This window comes from Amblyraja radiata, chromosome 3, assembly GCF_010909765.2.
Source record: "Amblyraja radiata isolate CabotCenter1 chromosome 3, sAmbRad1.1.pri, whole genome shotgun sequence".
Classification (NCBI taxonomy): Eukaryota; Metazoa; Chordata; class Chondrichthyes; order Rajiformes; family Rajidae; genus Amblyraja; species Amblyraja radiata.
This window is the reverse complement of record NC_045958.1, coordinates 28,965,402-28,986,001: the sequence shown is the minus strand read 5'-3', so window position 1 is coordinate 28,986,001 and position 20,600 is coordinate 28,965,402. Positions and strand designations below refer to the sequence as shown.

Below are 20,600 nucleotides of genomic sequence, written 5' to 3'. Positions count from 1 at the left end.
TGATCCCAAACACACTGCTAAAGCACAAGGAGTTTTTCAAAGCTAAAAAATGATAAATTCTTGAGTGGCCATAGTCAATCACCCGATCTGAACCCAATTGAGCATGCCTTTTATATGCTGAAGAGAAAACTGAAGGGGACTAGCCCTCCAAAACAAGCATAAGCTAAAGATGGCTGCAATACAAGCCTGTCAGAGCATCACCAGAGAAGACACCCAGCAACTGGTGATGTCCATGAATCGCAGACTTCAAGCAGTCATTGCATGCAAAGGATATGCAATACACTACCAGATATGACTACTTTCATTTACATGACATTGCTGTGTCCCAAACATTATGGAAATGGGGGGACAATGTATAAACACTACTGTAATTTCTACATGGTGAAACCAAAATGTAGAAAAATGGCCTTTATTAAAATCTGACAATGTGCACTTTAATCACATGAGATTTTTTTCTATTAGAAATCCCAAGTTGTGGAGTACAGAGGCAAATCAATAAAGGATGGGTCTTTGTCCTAAACAATATGGAGGGCACTGTAGCTGCACTCCTCCACTTCTGCATCCTAACTTTCTACTACTGGCATTTCATCAAGTATTACCATTGGACATTTATTTTTTTTAAATGTATTTGGCTCAACATCAAATTTTGCTGAGGAAGTTGTGCACTTGCAAAGATGTTACATACATGTACGTTATTTATCAAAATCACAAAGTGTAGATCAGTGTCACTCATGCTATGAGTCGTACTGTGGCTCTGCCCACTGGTTTAATAGAAAGCCCTTTTCCCTTTCTTCCCCAGTCTTGAGTAGTATGTTAAGATGAAGTTACCTATACTGTATTGCTAATAAAAGTCTTTGGATCTTAATCAATGTACGTGAGTTAGGTCATTCCAACATGGTGTCAGAATACCCGGACTCACTCCTTGGCTAAATTCTATTGCTTTTATTTTAGTTAGTTTTTTTTGTCCTGCATATGTTTTACTATGGCTGCTGCTCTGAGAAAACCAGAGACTCTGGTGTTTGATAAAGACCTCGCAGAACGGTGGCGCATATTTGAAGACGATTTCAACATTTACATTGACGCGCTCACCCGGCTGCTGCTCCAGGTGTTCGTGCCTCAATTCTCCTTAACCTAGCAGGCACAGAAGCTGCTCGGCGTGCAAGAGAAGATTTTATTATGAACCAGCTAGGTTTGACCTGGCTGGTGTCCAGATTGCTCCCCCGCTGAATCCATCTGGGACCCCGACTGCTTGCTACGCAAATTCCGACAGTTATGTGAGTTACGTACTAATTTAGTCATGGAGAGACATTTTTTCACGAAGCCAGAGACATGGCGAACCTGTTGAAATGTATGTTAGTGCTTTGAAACACATTGCCAGTTGGTGTGCCTTTGGTGATTTATGCGACAGCTTAGGTCGTGACCGTCTGGTCTATGGTGCCCCGCAATGATAAATTACGTGACGAATTACTAGGCGATACTGAACTTACTCTAGAGACTGCTGAAGACCGCTGCAGCATTGCTGAAATGGCAGATGCTTATACAAACATTTTGGGACATGGCCCCAACTCTGCTCATGATATTCATGTTGCCGGCACACCTTATCAAGCTTCTCGCCAATCTCTTCAAGTGCCCGACAGTTCTGTCACTAAACTCATAGACAATTGTTTTGGCTGTGGGGGTTTGCATGTTGCAGCTCGTGGTCCTTGCCCAGCTTATGGGAAAATTTGTCATTTCTATAAAAAAAGGAACCACTTTTTCAAATACTGCCGCTCGCGTAGAAACAGAGTTCATACAAGACAATCTGTCAATTCACTCGACCATGAGAACATGCTCTCGGAGCGCTCTCAAACAGCTCTCACGGACTTGCATCTGCTAATGAGAATCTTGATTTGGATGTACACTCCCTGTCTGACTTGCCTCAATAAACATCAAGATCCCAAGATCGCTTTGCTCGTGAATGGAAGAATTTTTTTCTGAATGTCGACATAGGTGCTCGGTGTAACGTTATGTGTTCATCTGAATTGAAAAATATACGAAAAACAGACTATCAATCCTACGGCTGCCTCCCTTCTTACATTTGCAGGAGGTCCAGTGCACCCTATCGGTTAAGTCAAGTTACGCTGCTGTCTTGACTCACGTGTCCACAACCTGACTTTCTATGTTGTTCGTGAAAATGTGCCATCCCTGCTGCGTGTTAAAGCTTGTCACGACCTGGGACTGGTCTCTTTCAGTGCTTCTGTTTGTCATCTAACTACATCTTGTGACTTTACTCAACGAATCCTGACACCATACAAAACTTTGTTTGACGACAAGCTGGGCAGGTTGCCTGTCAAGTACACAATCACGATTAACTCTGAGGTACTCCCAGTTGTCCGTCCAGCACACAGGATTCCCCCATTCTATGCGGGACCGTGTTCAAAGTGAACTCAACAGAATGGTGTCTCTCGGTGTCTTGGAATGGGTCTCGACCATGGTTGTGGCAACAAAGAAAAATAAGGATGAAATACGGATTTGCATCAATCCCAAGGACTTAAACACAGCCATTATATGACCACACTATCTCATGCGCACCGTGGATGAGATTGCAGCGCAGCTGGCTGAAGCAACTGTATTTACAGTACTAGATGCCAAGATTTCATTCTGGCAGATTCCGCTGGAACACAACTCCTCTAAATTAACTACCTTCAACACACCATTCGGGCGATACAGATTCCTTTGCATGCCTTTTAGCATAAGCTCTGCTAGTGAAGTATTTCAACGAGCTATGGAACAATTGTTTGCAGGTTACCCATGCTCCATTGTAGTAGATGATATCCTCATTGCTGGACAAACTATCCAAGAACACGATGCTAATCTAACAAAGGTCCTGGACCGCGCCAACGCCTTCAACCTCAAGTTAAACCCTCAAAAATGCAAATTCAGAGTAAGTGAGGTGAACTACGTGGGCCAATCGTTCACTAAAGACGGCCTAAAAACTGACCCGACGAAAACCAGTGCAATCAACGAGCTACCAGCACCCATGATGTGCTTAGACTGCACAGATTCCTTGGCATGGTTAACTACCTGAGTAAATTTATTCCGAACTTCAGTGAAATATCAGCCCCACTGCGCCAGCTTACCCACAAAGACACTGTTTGGGCCTGGTGCGAGCAACAGCAGAGGGCGTTCGATACTCTTAAGCAGCAAATGTCTTGTTCTCCTACTCTCGCTTATTTTGATCCTAAACGACCGGTCACACTGACGTGACGCTTCACAACACGGACTAGGCGCAGCATGTCTTCAAGATGACGGTAGCGGCAGCAAGCCTGTCGCCTATGCCTCGCGGACCATGACTGACACAGAACAACGCTACGCCCAAATTGAAAAGGAGCTGCTAGCAATCGTTTTCGCCTGCAAGAAATTTAATTACTTTATTTTCGGACATACGGTCACGATTGAAACTGACCACCAACCCCTGGTCAGCATCTTTAACAAGCCGATTCATGCCTCTCCAGGATGCCTTCAACGGATGTTGCTGCAACTTCAAAAGTATGACATCGTTCTGACCTATACACGTGGTAAGGATATGCACCTGACTGACACTCTCTCGCATGCACCCCGAAAGACCTGCGAGGTTCTGCCTTCGCCGATGCAGGCTTTATAATAATGACTGTGTCTTTTATTCCCTCGTCCTTTGTGGAAGGCCTGGTTGCACACACTGCTGCTGACAGTACCTTACGATTGCTCACCTCCGTCATTAAGCGCGGCTGGCCAGACAAGCATTACAATGTACCGCTGCCAGTTCGGCCTTTCGTTGCCGTCCGTGATGAGTTAGTACGACAAGATGGTATTATTGTAAAAGGCCAGAAGGCTGTAGTCCCTGCTTCGCTATACTGCAAGTATTTTAACGCTGTCCATGCAGAGCACCCAGACGCTGAAGCAACTGTCCTATGAGCGAAAAACATGTTTTACTGGCCTGGTATGGCTGAATACATTCTAGAGAATGTGGCATCCTCTGCAGTGTAACAGCTTAGCAACTTAGCAACAAAAGCAACCACCTCTCTCACACCCGGCTCATGCCCTCCTGTGGTCTACAGTGGCAACTGACATATATTTGAGTGGCATGGCAAGCAGTACTTGGTACTTGTCGACTCGTATTCCGGCTAGTTTGACATCGATCTTCTTAGTAGCCCCACTTCTCATGGGGTGATTCTAAAACTCGCTCGCCATTTTGCACACCACGGAGCTCTTTGCATACTGCTATCTGATAACGGCAGTCAATTTACCAGCCAGCATTTCAAAGAGTTTGCTGCACGCTGGGGTTTTTGCCTCATCACCAGCAGCCCTGAATATCCTCAGTCGAATGGACTGGCTGAACGAGCTGTCAAGAGTGAAAAACAGCTAATGGAATGATCCCACAGAGCTAATTCCGATGTGTACCTGGACCTGCTCAACCCACGTAACATCTCCCACGACCCCATCTTGGGTTCACCTGCTCAACGTTTATTGTCAGGGCAGTCCCGAGCCACGGTGCCTGTTGCAGATCAGGCATTAATCCCGCAGGTGGTCCCACCATCAGAAGTCCAGTTCAGGCTGCAACAAAAGCGTGACATTCAAAAACAGTGGTATGACAAAACAAGCAGACCGCTGCCTCCATTAACCAAGGTATTTTGTTTGCAAACTGACAAAGGTCATGACTGTATCGGTGTAATTTCTGGAATTGTCTCTGAGCCACGCTCATATTTAGTCAATGCTGATGGTGGCACCTACAAACCTAACAGACAACATATCCTGCCTGTGAATAAGCCGGCTCCACCTCCGTATTATCCGGACCGTACAAGTGTACTTCTGTCCACGCCCAGCGGCATCGGTCCACTTGTACCAGCACAACAACCTACTTCTAAAACGACTACTCTGCCAATGGCGATGCTTCCTCGGCCTGTGCCAAAGTCCCCTCTCATCACCGGGAATGCCGTTTCAATCTCCACCACCAATTACAACCACCGACTCTGTCCCTGGTGGCGAAAAACGGAATTGTTTTTTGTCGCACACGTGCTGGTCATGTTTGCAAGCTCACCGTGAAGTACCCGGGCTACGTTTGACTTTCCTCAAGCTTCTTATCAATTGCTATTTATGCCTTACTTAGTCAATGGTTTTTTTTATTGACATTTAATTCTTTAAGAGGGAGGATGTAGATCAATGTCACTCATGCTATGAGTTATACTGTGGCTCCGCCCACTGGTTTAATAGTAAGCACTTTTCCCTTTCTTCCATAGTCTTGAGTAGTATGTTAAGTGAAGTTACCTATGCTGTATTGCTAATAAAAGTCTTTGGATCTTAATCACTGTACGTGAGCTAAGTCATTCCAACACAAAGGTTTTGTTCACTTGACCTGCAGCTTGATGTCAATGTCTGTTTTCACGTGTCCATTGTCAGATAATTCCTAAGGTTTTCTCATCATCAGTGTCTATTCATGGAAATGTTTACTGCTTAAAATGTAAAGTAGCATTCATCATTTTGTCCTTGACTGAGTTCAGGTTCAAGGAACAGAATTAAGCCATTCAGCCCATCAAGTTTACTCCACCATTCAATCATGGCTGACCTATCTTTCTCTCTCAACCCCATTGTCCTGCCTTCTCCCCATAACCCCTGACATCTGTACTAATCAAGAACCTGAATCTCTGAAGTCACCAATCAAACTTGGGGTTTACTTAAATGACTAAGTCATTTAAGTCACTCAAATGACTAACGCCTAAGTTATATTGGTCCTCAGCCTGTACAAAGAAATCATCCGTGCCACTCAGAAGAGTAGGATCTTCCAGTCCCACCCCGTGATTGAAGCCCATAGTGTAGATTGATAGTTCAGTGTGGTATTCAATTGTCTTGATTCTCAGTTTGGGGGGAATTATGGAGCATTACAGCATGGAAACAAGCTCATTGGGTCATCAGGTCAATTTTGACCATCAAGCAGCCTTTTACGCTAATCGTTTTCTGTCAAAGCTCCTTGGTTTAAAATCCCATGTAATAATTTGAAGAGCAAAAGGGTTCTCATGCCTAAGGGTGGGATGAAAATAATATTTATCATAGAAACATAGAAAATAGGTGCAGGAGGAGGCCATTTGGCCCTTCGAGCCAGCGCCATTCATTGTGATCATGGCTGATCGTCCCCTATCAATAACCCGTGCCTGCCTTCTCCCCATATTCCTTGACTCCACTAGCCCCTAGAGCTCTATCTACCACTCTCTTAAATCCATCCAGTGACTTGGCCTCCACTGCCCTCTATGGCAGGGAATTCCATAAATTCACAACTCTCTGGGTGAAAAAGTTTTTTCTCACCTCAGTCTTAAATGACCTCCCCTTTATTCTAAGACTGTGGGCCCTGGTTCTGGACTCGCCCAACATTGGGAACATTTAACCTGCATCTAGCTTGTCCAGTCCTTTAATAATTTTATATGTTTCTATAAGATCCCCCTCATCCTTCTAAACTCCAGCAAATACAAGCCTAGTCTTTTCAATCTTTCCTCATATGACAGTCCCGCCATCCCAGGGATCAATCTCGTGAACCTACGCTGCATTGCCTCAATCACAAGGATGTCCTTCCTCAAATTAGGAGACGAAAACTGTACACAATACTCTAGATGTAGTCTCACCAGAGCCCTATACAACTGCAGAAGAACCTCTTTACTCCTATACTGAAATCCTCTTGTTATGAAGGCCAACATTCCATTAGCTTTCTTCACTGCCTGCTGTACCTGTAAGCCAACTTTCAGTGACCGGTGTACAAGGACGCCCAGGTCTCGCTGCGCCTCCCCCTTACCTAACCTAACCCCATTGAGATAATAATCTGCCCACTTGTTTTTGCCGCCAAAGTGGATAACCTCACATTTATCTATATTATACTGCATCTGCCACGCATCTGCGCACTCACCCAACCTGTCGAGGTCACCCTGCAACCTCCTAACATCCTCTTCACAGTTCACACTGCCACCCAGCTTTGTGTCATCCGCAAACTTGCTAGTGTTGCTCCTAATTCCCTCTTCCAAATCATTAATATATATGGTAAACAGTTGCGGCCCCAACACAGAGCCTTGCGGCATTCCACTCGCCACTGCCTGCCATTCTGAAAAGGACCCGTTCACTCCTACTCTTTGTTTGCGGTCTGCCAACCAATTTTCTATCCATGTCAACACCCTACCCCCAATACCATGTGCTCTAATTTTATGTTTATGTTTAATGTTTTATGTATCATTCCTAACTGTCACTATGTCATTTTGCCACTTGCGGGCAGAGCACCAAGGAAAATTCCTTGTATGTGAATACTTGGCCAATAAACTTATTCATTCATATTAACTGAAATTTTTGTTTGAGGTAATAGCTGTTTATACTCAACAAAAAATAATCTAAGTGATAAATGTACCTTTCTAATTGTCAAGCAAACTTTTTTTGTGCAAAGAGGAACAGATGGGATGATAAATAAAATTCTAATCAACTAATAATTACTCTTAATTTTTTTTTGTATCTAAGCCTTGCACAATTATTTATCAACCACATCAGATGCCTTTTATTTTCATGTGTATTTTGCTATTTCATAGGTTTTATTTGATAGATTGAATAATTAGAAATTAGTCATGAGGTTCCCTTAATTAAGTTTTTGTTACTCACGTAGGACACACTTGAGTTAAAATTAAAAGCCACTTCATCTTTGTTGCATTTTATTAGCTTGACTGCCAATATATTATGGCAATTTGACATTGAGTTATAAAGTTACAAGCTGTTCGTCAAGTACTTTTTTAACATTAAACTTGCTAATTAATTGGAACTAAATATGGATTTCGAGGTTGGCAAATGCAATAACATAAACTTGCTATAATTAGGAGTTTGCTTTCCAACAGCATTACTCTTTGAAAATGTTCTGTTTTTACATGTTGGGATTGTCTGCTAAGCATGATGCATTTTTCAGACTGCTCTTGGATTGTAATCCGATACATTTCAGGCATTCAATTGTTAATAGTTTTCTGGAAACTTTATCTCTAATCTGCATTAATTTCAATTTTGTTTTTTATTGCCAAGAGTTCAAAAGCAGGTTTTTTCTCTGGAATTTGTTGTGTAGATTATTGGGTCAGAGGCATTGAGGACCATACAATCAATCAATATTTTTTTAATACATTGTTATTACTTCATTTGTGGCTGAAAAACAATTTTTAATTTTCCTGGAAAAATGACATATGGAAGTTAAGTTTTCAGTCTATTAGCTTGACTGCTTGATTTAGTAACAATCAAATACTGACCATATAAATGTTAAAGTGGTACTTTATAAACAACCAGAGAAGTGTTAACTGAATAGATGGATAAATAATGATCTGCTACGGGAGGATTAGCCCGTTATATGTCGCTGCTTTGTATCGCCGCCTGCTCTGTCAGCAGGATGTAAACAATGACATTATTCACTCATTTTTTTAAACCAGAGCTTGATCAGTGTTCAGATTTCTTGCTGTTGTCTGCATGTACTTTAGTTGAGTTAAAAGTCCATTTATTTTGAATGTGAATTTTTAGAGCATCTGTTCAGTATCTAAAGGATAAGCTGACTTCCTTTGTTTCTTGTCTTTTTTTCACTTCCATGAACTCTCTAAAGCTCCATGAAGCAGAACAGAAGTACAAACTGCTTGAGAAAGAGTTTCATCAGTACAAGGAGCAGCAGAGCAGCAAGCCTGAAATTCGACTTCAATCAGAGATCAATCTTTTAACTCTAGAAAAGGTAGAATTAAATTTGATGTCTACAATATATTTTCAGATTTTCGTTCACTTCATATGATTTTATAACAAAACCAAATTTGTGTACTTTTTTGTAAGTATGATGATGGAATGCATCTCAATGAGCATGGTCCACATCAGAGATTCACTTTCTGCATTCACCCTGACATTGCAACTAACTTTTACGGTTAACTAACTAACTCCATGCACCGTGCCTTGCACAAAGCAACGTTGATCAGTGACTAAGCTATCATCAATGAAAACTTAAGTTTTGTCCATAGGTTGTCCTAAATGACAGCTCATGCACAAAGACCTTTGTATGACCAGCCATGATCACATTGAATGGTGGTGCTGGCTTGAAGGGCCGAATGGCCTACACCTGCACCTATTGTTTATTGTCTTTTTCACCATTTTACATTTTCTCTAATTGGAGACCATTTTAAGCAGCAAAGGAATACATAATCCAAACCACGTACCATTTTAATGAAAGTCACCAACACATTCAAGTGAGAAACACCAGCAATGGCCTGTGTACAGCTTGGGGGTAAGCCATGAATTTCTCTAATGTCAGAGTCAAATGGTATGGTACGTCACTCTGTTCAATTCCACTAATTGTGGGATGAAGTCTGGGAATTGCCAGCTGCCTGTTATCACAAACCAATCCAATCTTTTAACATTAGAACGCTTAATTTGACTGTTCCATCAAATAAACTTGATCCACTGAATATCACCTGTTGGTCAGCTGGACTAGATAAAATAACTGCAAGTGATTACATATTTGAATGTTTGCATACTGCATAATTTTTGTGTTCCTAGAAATGTATAAATTAACTTAATTTTCAATAATATTCGTGGGAATGAAAGTAAGTATAGTGATTCTTCTTTAGATTGAAGATGGGGAATCTACAGTGACCTTTCAAAAATAGTTGCTGTGACATTCCTCCTCCTCATGGACACCGCTTGCCAGCCTTCTACCCTCTCTGTACCTTTTTATTTCCAAGTGCCGGCGCGACATAAACTGTTTTGACTTCTCCACTCCAATCTTGCCCCATTTGTACGCACAACCCTCCCCTCACTCAGCAACAATCCCAGCATTGTTAGTAAACCCGTCAACAAGGCAGGTGCCTTGTAGTTGACCTCTACTGTGCTGAGGTCAGGTACCAGCTCTCGGACATCTCGAATGTACCCCTTGTCCATGACCCCACAGACGAACACCAGACCATTATGTCCCACGCTGTTATCAATCTCATCATCTATCATCTCCCACGCTGTTATCACTCTCATCATCTCTGGTGATTTCCCGCCTCCACAACCCTGATAGTTCCCCTGCCCTGGCAGACCCACTACTACTTTCTCCTGACCTCCAAAACTCTTCTCCAAATACCTTGAATCCATCCGATCCCCCCTTGTGCAGTCCTTTCTGACCTACATCCAAGACACCTCACATACCCTTCAACTCTTCAATAACTTTCAATTTCTAGGATTCTATTGCCTTATCGTTACCTGGATGTCCAGTCATTTTACATCTCCACCCCCCACCAGGAAAGTCTTGAGGCCCTCCAGTTCTTCCTTGAACAGAGACCTGATCAGTTCCCTTCTATTAGCATTCCTGGTGCAACTTCTCTTGATTTCTCCCACTTTCTTCAAGTGAAAGGTGTAACCATGTAAATTCACATGGGTCCCAGCTATGCCCGCTTTTTGTTGGTTACGTTGAACAGTCTTTGTTCCAAACGAACGCTGGCTCCATCCCCAACTCTTTCTCTGCTACATTGACAACTGCGTCGGGACTGCCTCTCTGCTGAGTGCAGGGCTCATTAATTTCAATAACTTTACCATCAATTTCCACCCTGCCCTCAAATTCACGGACTCTGGCACTTCTCTCACCTTCCTTGGTCTTTCTGTCTCCATCACGGGACAGGCAATCAACTAACATCTATTACAAATCCACTGACTCCCATTGTTATCTGAACTATACTACCTCCCTCCCGCTATTGCCAGCATGAGACCACGTGGGGACAGCACCCAACATTCTGCTTGGATAGCTTGGAACCTAATGCTTTGAACATTATATTCTCCAATTTTCAGGAACTAACTTCTAAGCCCCATCCCCCTTTCCCCTCCTTTTTCTTCATTTCAGTTATTTTATTTCCAACACAGCATAAAACATAATTGTGAAATCGTTTTCCTTTGAAATGTTCCTTGGAATTAATTATACAATAGGTTGGTTAAACAGACAATGTTGTTATCTTTTCAACAGCTACAATTTTATAATGACTCTGGGAATTGTAAAATTTCCATTTGGATAAGCAGGGAAGTTTCAGAATATTGTGTTTCAGAATCTTCTTGCTGTCTCAGACGTGTTGAGCGTTTACTTTAGTGAATAGTTTGCATCTGATGCTTGTTTGAAATGTCTAGAATATTAAAAAAATGATCTTGCATGTTCAAAGGAGAATGAAGCATGTTAAATGTTTGCTTTTAAACAATGTGGAATTCTAGGTAATGGAAAGATATGGCATATTTATTCCCTCAAAAGTTCCACATTTAAAAATGTTATTTCTGACCCTGCCTTTTATGATTAATCCTTCCACTGTTTCCTGCTTCAGCCTTGACTATGCATTTTGATCTTTTTCTTTAGCTGCTGTTGAGTTATTCCTTTGTGTATCTTTTTGTAACAGTTATTTGTGTATGCCATGCACTTGCAGTACCTATCTGTGATGTTAGATGCTGACTAGGAACAGGAATTCAGACAGCATTGTAGGGCACAGTAATTCTTCAGGTCCTAATATCTTTTCCAGATACACATTGATCAAATTGTTCAAATTTGAGACAATATGTACCTGTTATTTTGATTGAAAAACATATTAAGTTTAAAAAAAACACTTCTGGCACAGTGGTCAGTTTAGTTTATCATTAGCTATTGCCATGTCCATTTGGAAATGTTGCCATTGAGAAAATTGAAAAGTGAAAAAAAAAATGCAGTTTCCGAAATACCAAAGCAATTGGGAGGAAGATCCATCAATTAATATTGGTTGGTTATATTGGTTACATTTGGTTACATTAATTGGTTACATTTTTCTTCAATTTTACACTAAGAATTAAACACATGGTATGACCATTGAAATGATGGCTGCAGAGATTGCTGATTGCCTCCCTTTGATTGCCTCGTAGATAATTGAAAACAGTTTTCTGACATTTTGCTGCGAAACTGCACAATTTGGTCTTAAATTAGTTAAGTCCAAAGTTGGACCCTTGAAGACTGAAAAGGGTGAATTTATTATTTATTATAGGGAACTGGCAATGAATTGAACAGGTACTTTGGATCCGTCTTCACTAAGGAGGACACAAACAATCTTCCAGAATGTACCAGTGGCCAGAGGACCTGGGGTGACGGAGGAATTGAAGGAAATCCACATTTGGCAGGAAATGGTGTTGGGTAGAGTGCTGGGACTGAAGGCTGATAAATCCCCATGGCCTGATGGTCTGCATCCCAGGGTACTTAAGAAAGTGGCTCTAGAAATCGTGGATGCATTGGTGATCATTTTCCAATGTTCTATAGATTCAGGATCAGTTCCTGTGGATTGGAGGGTAGCTAATGTTATCCCACTTTTTAAGAAAGGCAGGAGAGAGAAAACAGGGAATTATAGACCAGTTAGCCTGACATCAGTGGTGGGGAAGCTGCTGGGGTCAATCATTAAAAATGAAATAGCGGCACGTTTGGATAGCAGTAACAGGATCGGTCCGAGTTAGCATGGATTTACAAAGGGGAAATCATGCTTGACTAATCTTCTGGAATTATTTGAGGATGTAACTAGGAAAATGGACCAGGGAGAGCCAGTGGATGTAATGTACCTGGACTTTCAGAAAGCATTTGATAAGATCCCACATAGGAGATTAGTGGGCAAAATTAGGGCACATGGTATTGGGGGTAGTATGCTGACATGGATAGAAAATTGGTTGGCAGACAGGAAACAAAGAGTAGGGATTAACGGGTCACTTTCAAAATGGCAGGCAGTGACTAGCGGGGTACCGCAAGACTCGGTGCTGGGACCGCAGCTATTTACAATATACATCAATGATTTAGATGAAGGGATTCAAAGTAACATTAGCAAATTTGCAGATAACACAAAGCTGGGTGGCAGTGTGAACTGTGAGGAGGATGCTATGAGAATGCAGGGTGACTTGGACAGGTTGGGTGAGTTGGCAGATGCAGTTTAATGTGGATAAATATGAGGTTATCCACTTTGGTAGCAAAAACGGGAAGGTAGATTATTATCTAAATGGTGTCAAGTTGGGAAAAGGGGAAGTACAACGGGATCTGGGGGTCCTTGTTCATCAGTCAATGAAAGTAAGCATGCAGGTACAGCAGGCAGTGAAGAAAGCAAATGGCATGTTGGCCTTCATAACAAGAGGAGTTGAGTATAGGAGCAAAGAGGTCTTTCTGCAGTTGTACAGGACCCTAGTGAGACCACACCTGGAGTATTGTGTGCAGTTTTGGTCTCCAAATTTGAGGAAGGACATTCTTGCTATTATGGGAGTGCAGCGTAGGTTTACAAGGTTAATTCCTGGGATGGTGGGAATGTCATATGCTGAGAGAATGGAGCGGCTGGGCTTGTATACTCTGGAATTTAAAAGGATGAGAGGGAATCTTATTAAAACATGTAAGATTATTAAGTGTTTAGACACGCTAGAGGCAGGAAACATGTTCCCGATGTTGGGGGAGTCCAGAACCAGGGGCCACAATTTAAGAATAAGGGGTAAGCCATTTAGAATGGAGATGAGGAAACACTTTTTCACACAGAGAGTTGTGAGTGTGGAATTCTCTGCCTCAGAGGACGGTGGAGGCTTGTTCTCTGGATACTTTCAAGAGAGAACTAGATAGGGCTCTTGAAGATAGTGGAGTCAGGGGATATGGGAATAAGGCAGGAACGGCGTACTGATTGTGGATGATCAGCCATGATCACATTGAATGGCGCTGCTGGCTCGAAGGGCCAAATGGCCTACTCCTGCACCTATTGTCTATCTATCTATCTTCTATTAATATATAAAACTCTCGCCCAAAATTCCGAAACGGAACTCCGTCCGGCTGTCACATTTCTTCCATTGATTCCCTGCAACTCCGAAACTGGACGCAGAATCGCCGACATCTTTTCCATTTCGGTAGAGATTTCACTTTTCTTTCTAAGTATCCGCTCCTCATTACATTCCGTCGTGTTTAAGTACACGTTTTTAATCAAATCCTTCCCCCCCCCCCCCCAATATTTCAAAACTAAACTGGCTTCACACCCACAGAACCTTCACCAGCCCCAGCCCCTGCTGAACGTTCCATCGTGTGATGTCACAATGCCCAATCTTCACATATGTCCAATCGGAATGGATCCATTTACATATGCCTATGCAGGAGCCCAAGCCAATGGTGAACGTTCCATCGTGTGATGTCACAATGCCCAATGCTCAAAGACATCGTTGCCATAGAGAGGGAGTACAGAGAAGGTTCACCAGACTGATTCCTGTTATGTCAGAACTTTCATATGAAGAAAGACTGGATAGACTCGCCTTGTAATCGCTAGATTTTAGAAGATTGAGGGGGTATCTTATAGAGACGTTTAAAATTCTTAAGGGGTTGGACAGGCTAGATGCAGGAAGATTGTTCCGGATGTTGGGGAAGACCAGAACAAGGGGTCAAAGTTTAAGGATAAGGGGGAACGCTGAATCGCCGACATCTTTTCCATTTTGGTAGAGATTTCTCTTTTCTTTCTAAGTATCCGTTCCTCATTACATTTCGACGTGTTTAAGTGTACGTTTTTAATCAAATCCTAACCCCCCCCCCCCCCCCCAATATTTCAAAACTAAACTGGCTTCACACCCACAGAACCTTCACCAGCACCAGCCCCTGCTGAGCGTTCCATCGTGTGATGTCACAATGCCCAATCTTCACATATGTCCAATCGGAATGGATTCATTTACATATGCCTATGCAGGAGCCCAAGCCAATGGTGAACGTTCCATCGTGTGATGTCACAATGCCCAGTGCTCATAGACATCGTTGCCATAGTGACAGTACAGAGAGTCAGATGTGGGCCGAGGAGCCTTCAAGACAACATGAGATGTTCCCATATTGTGTGAAAATATTTACGTCATTCACCCCTGAACCTCGATAAGAACACCACCTGCACATCTTAATTAAATTAGAGAAAAACGGAAAAGAGGTCGGGCATTTACACTTTTAAGGCTCTGTGTGTGTCGAAGCTTCGTGTGTGTGATGCCGCACCGCTAACCCCCCCACCACCCCCCCCACGCGTTGCCGAGACGGACCCGACTTCGACGACTTCAAGATACGATATTTTAAGACGGCAGGGACCCGACTTCGACGACCAAATCTCCCCTGGGGGCTACAGGTAGGGAACGGTCTTTATGCACTTTTCCAACTCTGTGTGTGGGGGTGGTTAGTGTGTGTGAGGCGCCCGCCCCCCACCCCCCCCCCCCAGTGGGGGCTACGGGTAGGGAACGGCTGCGTTGGGGGATCAGACCCAACGGGTTTGCCATTGGTCGTCGTGTTTAAGTGCACGTTTTTAATCAAATCCTAACCCACCCCCCCCCCCCCCAATATTTCACAACTAAACTGGCTTCTCACCCATAGAAGCAGCACCAGCCCCAGCCCCTGGTGAACGTTCCATCGTGTGATGTCACAATGCCCAATGTTCAAATACATCGTTGCCATAGAGGGAGTACAGAGAAGGTTCACCAGACTGATTCCTGGGATGTCAGGACTTTCATATGACGAAAGACTGGATAGACTCGGCTTGTACATGCTAGAATTTAAAAGATTGAGGGGGTATCTTATAGAAACTTACAAAATTCTTAAGGGGTTGGACAGGCTAGATGCAGGAAGATTGTTCCAGATGTTGGGGAAGTCCAGAACAAGGGGTCACAGTTTAAGGATAAGGGGTAAATCTTTTAGGACCGAGATGAGAAAAACATTTTTAACACAGAGAGTGGTGAATCTCTGGAATTCACTGGCACAGAAGGTAGTTGAGGCCTGTTCATTGGCTGTATTTAAGAGGGAGTTAGATGTGGTCCTTGTGGCTAAAGGGATCAGGGGGTATGGAGAGAAGGCAGGTACAGGATACTGAGTTGGATGATCAGCCACGATCATATTGAATGGTGGTGCAGGCTCGAAGGGCCGAATGGCCTACTCCTGCACTTAATTTCAATGGTTCTATGTTTCCCTCTCCGAAACCCCTCTCCCACCCATCCCTCTCTCCCCCACCCCCCTTCCCTCTCTACGCCACCCCCCTTCCTCCTACCCCTCTGTCCCTCTTCCATCACTCCCCCTACCCCTCTCCACCTCCCTCTCCACTCTTTCCCCTCTCTCCCCCACCCCTCTCCCCCTCCCTCCCTCCTTCCCTACCTCCCCATCCTCCCCCTCCACCACATCTATCTCCCCATCCCCCTCTCTCACCCCCTACCCCGCTCTCCTTTCCCTCCCAAATCTGTCCCATTTCCTCCACCTCCTCTCCCCTCCCTCCCCTCTTCACATCCCCCCTCCCTCCCCCCACCTGTGTGTTTGGGGGTTGGTTAATATGAGTTTGATGCCGCAGCCCCCCCTCCCCCCCCCCCCCCCTGCAAAACGCCGTTGGGGAAACAGACCCAACGGGTCTGCACTTGGTCTAGTTAATATATAAAACTCTCGCCCAAAATTCCGAAACGGAACTCCGTCCGGCTGTCACATTTCTTCCATTGATTCCCTGCAACTCCGAAACTGGACGCAGAATCGCCGACATCTTTTCCATTTCGGTAGAGATTTCACTTTTCTTTCTAAGTATCCGCTCCTCATTACATTCCGTCGTGTTTAAGTACACGTTTTTAATCAAATCCTTCCCCCCCCCCCCCCAATATTTCAAAACTAAACTGGCTTCACACCCACAGAACCTTCACCAGCCCCAGCCCCTGCTGAACGTTCCATCGTGTGATGTCACAATGCCCAATCTTCACATATGTCCAATCGGAATGGATCCATTTACATATGCCTATGCAGGAGCCCAAGCCAATGGTGAACGTTCCATCGTGTGATGTCACAATGCCCAATGCTCAAAGACATCGTTGCCATAGAGAGGGAGTACAGAGAAGGTTCACCAGGCTGATTCCTGTTATGTCAGAACTTTCATATGAAGAAAGACTGGATAGACTCGCCTTGTAATCGCTAGATTTTAGAAGATTGAGGGGGTATCTTATAGAGACGTTTAAAATTCTTAAGGGGTTGGACAGGCTAGATGCAGGAAGATTGTTCCGGATGTTGGGGAAGACCAGAACAAGGGGTCAAAGTTTAAGGATAAGGGGGAACGCTGAATCGCCGACATCTTTTCCATTTTGGTAGAGATTTCTCTTTTCTTTCTAAGTATCCGTTCCTCATTACATTTCGACGTGTTTAAGTGTACGTTTTTAATCAAATCCTAACCCCCCCCCCCCCCCCCAATATTTCAAAACTAAACTGGCTTCACACCCACAGAACCTTCACCAGCACCAGCCCCTGCTGAACGTTCCATCGTGTGATGTCACAATGCCCAATCTTCACATATGTCCAATCGGAATGGATTCATTTACATATGCCTATGCAGGAGCCCCAGCCAATGGTGAACGTTCCATCGTGTGATGTCACAATGCCCAGTGCTCATAGACATCGTTGCCATAGTGACAGTACAGAGAGTCAGATGTGGGCCGAGGAGCCTTCAAGACAACATGAGATGTTCCCATATTGTGTGAAAATATTTACGTCATTCACCCCTGAACCTCGATAAGAACACCACCTGAACATCTTAATTAAATTAGAGAAAAACGGAAAAGAGGTCGGGCATTTACACTTTTAAGGCTCTGTGTGTGTCGAAGCTTCGTGTGTGTGATGCCGCACCGCTAACCCCCCCACCACCCCCCCCACGCGTTGCCGAGACGGACCCGACTTCGACGACTTCAAGATACGATATTTTAAGACGGCAGGGACCCGACTTCGACGACCAAATCTCCCCTGGGGGCTACAGGTAGGGAACGGTCTTTATGCACTTTTCCAACTCTGTGTGTGGGGGTGGTTAGTGTGTGTGAGGCGCCCGCCCCCCACCCCCCCCCCCCAGTGGGGGCTACGGGTAGGGAACGGCTGCGTTGGGGGATCAGACCCAACGGGTTTGCCATTGGTTGTCGTGTTTAAGTGCACGTTTTCAATCAAATCCTAACCCACCCCCCCCCCCCCAATATTTCACAACTAAACTGGCTTCTCACCCATAGAAGCAGCACCAGCCCCAGCCCCTGGTGAACGTTCCATCGTGTGATGTCACAATGCCCAATGTTCAAATACATCGTTGCCATAGAGGGAGTACAGAGAAGGTTCACCAGACTGATTCCTGGGATGTCAGGACTTTCATATGACGAAAGACTGGATAGACTCGGCTTGTACATGCTAGAATTTAAAAGATTGAGGGGGTATCTTATAGAAACTTACAAAATTCTTAAGGGGTTGGACAGGCTAGATGCAGGAAGATTGTTCCAGATGTTGGGGAAGTCCAGAACAAGGGGTCACAGTTTAAGGATAAGGGGTAAATCTTTTAGGACCGAGAGGAGAAAAACATTTTTAACACAGAGAGTGGTGAATCTCTGGAATTCACTGGCACAGAAGGTAGTTGAGGCCTGTTCATTGGCTGTATTTAAGAGGGAGTTAGATGTGGTCCTTGTGGCTAAAGGGATCAGGGGGTATGGAGAGAAGGCAGGTACAGGATACTGAGTTGGATGATCAGCCACGATCATATTGAATGGTGGTGCAGGCTCGAAGGGCCGAATGGCCTACTCCTGCACTTAATTTCAATGGTTCTATGTTTCCCTCTCCGAAACCCCTCTCCCACCCATCCCTCTCTCCCCCACCCCCCTTCCCTCTCTACGCCACCCCCCTTCCTCCTACCCCTCTGTCCCTCTTCCATCACTCCCCCTACCCCTCTCCACCTCCCTCTCCACTCTTTCCCCTCTCTCCCCCACCCCTCTCCCCCTCCCTCCCTCCTTCCCTACCTCCCCATCCTCCCCCTCCACCACATCTATCTCCCCATCCCCCTCTCTCACCCCCTACCCCGCTCTCCTTTCCCTCCCAAATCTGTCCCATTTCCTCCACCTCCTCTCCCCTCCCTCCCCTCTTCACATCCCCCCTCCCTCCCCCCACCTGTGTGTTTGGGGGTTGGTTAATATGAGTTTGATGCCGCAGCCCCCCCTCCCCCCCCCCCCCTGCAAAACGCCGTTGGGGAAACAGACCCAACGGGTCTGCACTTGGTCTAGTTAATATATAAAACTCTCGCCCAAGATTCCGAAACGGAACTCCGTCCGGCTGCCACATTTCTTCCATTGATTCCCTGCAACTCCGAAACTGGACGCAGAATCGCCGACATCTTTTCCATTTCGGTAGAGATTTCACTTTTCTTTCTAAGTATCCGCTCCTCATTACATTCCGTCGTGTTTAAGTACACGTTTTTAATCAAATCCTTGGCCCCCCCCCCCCCCCAATATTTCAAAACTAAACTGGCTTCACACCCACAGAACCTTCACCAGCCCCAGCCCCTGCTGAACGTTCCATCGTGTGATGTCACAATGCCCAATCTTCACATATGTCCAATCGGAATGGATCCATTTACATATGCCTATGCAGGAGCCCAAGCCAATGGTGAAGGTTCCATCGTGTGATGTCACAATGCCCAATGCTCAAAGACATCGTTGCCATAGTGACAGTACAGAGAGTCAGATGTGGGCCGAGGAGCCTTCAAGACAACATGAGATGTTCCCATATTGTGTGAAAATATTTACGTCATTCACCCCTGAACCTCGATAAGAACACCACCTGCACATCTTAATTAAATTAGAGAAATACGGAAAAGAGGTCGGGCATTTACACTTTTAAGGCTCTGTGTGTGTCGAAGCTTCGTGTGTGTGATGCCGCACCGCGAACCCCCCCACCACCCCCCCCCACGCGTTGCCGAGACGGACCCGACTTCGACGACTTCAAGATACGCTATTTTAAGACGGCAGGGACCCGACTTCGACGACCAAATCTCCCCTGGGGGCTACAGGTAGGGAACGGTCTTTATGCACTTTTCCAACTCTGTGTGTGGGGGTGGTTAGTGTGTGTGAGGCGCCCGCCCCCCACCCCCCCCCCCCAGTGGGGGCTACAGGTAGGGAACGGCTGCGTTGGGGGATCAGACCCAACGGGTTTGCCATTGGTCGTCGTGTTTAAGTGCACGTTTTTAATCACATCCTAACCCACACCCCCCCCCCAATATTTCAAAAATAAACTGGCTTCTCACCCATAGAAGCAGCACCAGCCCCAGCCCATGGTGAACGTTCCATTGTGTGATGTCACAATGCCCAATGCTCAAATACATCGTTGCCATAGAGGGAGTACAGAGAAGGTTCACCAGGCTGATTCCTGGGATGTCAGGACTTTCATATGACGAAAGACTGGATAGACTCGGCTTGTACATGCTAGAATTTATAAGATTGAGGGGGTATCTTATAGAAACTTACAAAATTCTTAAGGGGTTGGACAGGCTAGATGCAGGAAGATTGTTCCAGATGTTGGGGAAGTCCAGAACAAGGGGTCACAGTTTAAGGATAAGGGGTAAATCTTTTAGGACCGAGATGAGAAAAACATTTTTCACACAGAGAGTGGTGAATCTCTGGAATTCACTGGCACAGAAGGTAGTTGAGGCCTGTTCATTGGCTGTATTTAAGAGGGAGTTAGATGTGGTCCTTGTGGCTAAAGTGATCAGGGGGTATGGAGAGAAGGCAGGTACAGGATACTGAGTTGGATGATCAGCCACGATCATATTGAATGGTGGTGCAGGCTCGAA

The 20,600-nt window shown here is 44.8% G+C and overlaps 1 protein-coding gene across 1 annotated transcript in view; it reads left to right on the top strand.

Annotated features, from left to right (window-relative positions):
- The window catches only part of cep120 (centrosomal protein 120), a 110,535-nt gene that overhangs the window by 66,251 nt on the left and 23,684 nt on the right, over positions 1 to 20,600 (top strand). Inside the window, exon 17 of the mRNA XM_033017511.1 lies at positions 8,612 to 8,734. Coding sequence (XP_032873402.1) covers positions 8,612 to 8,734 — 123 coding nt within the window. The remainder of the gene's footprint in view (positions 1 to 8,611; positions 8,735 to 20,600) is intronic.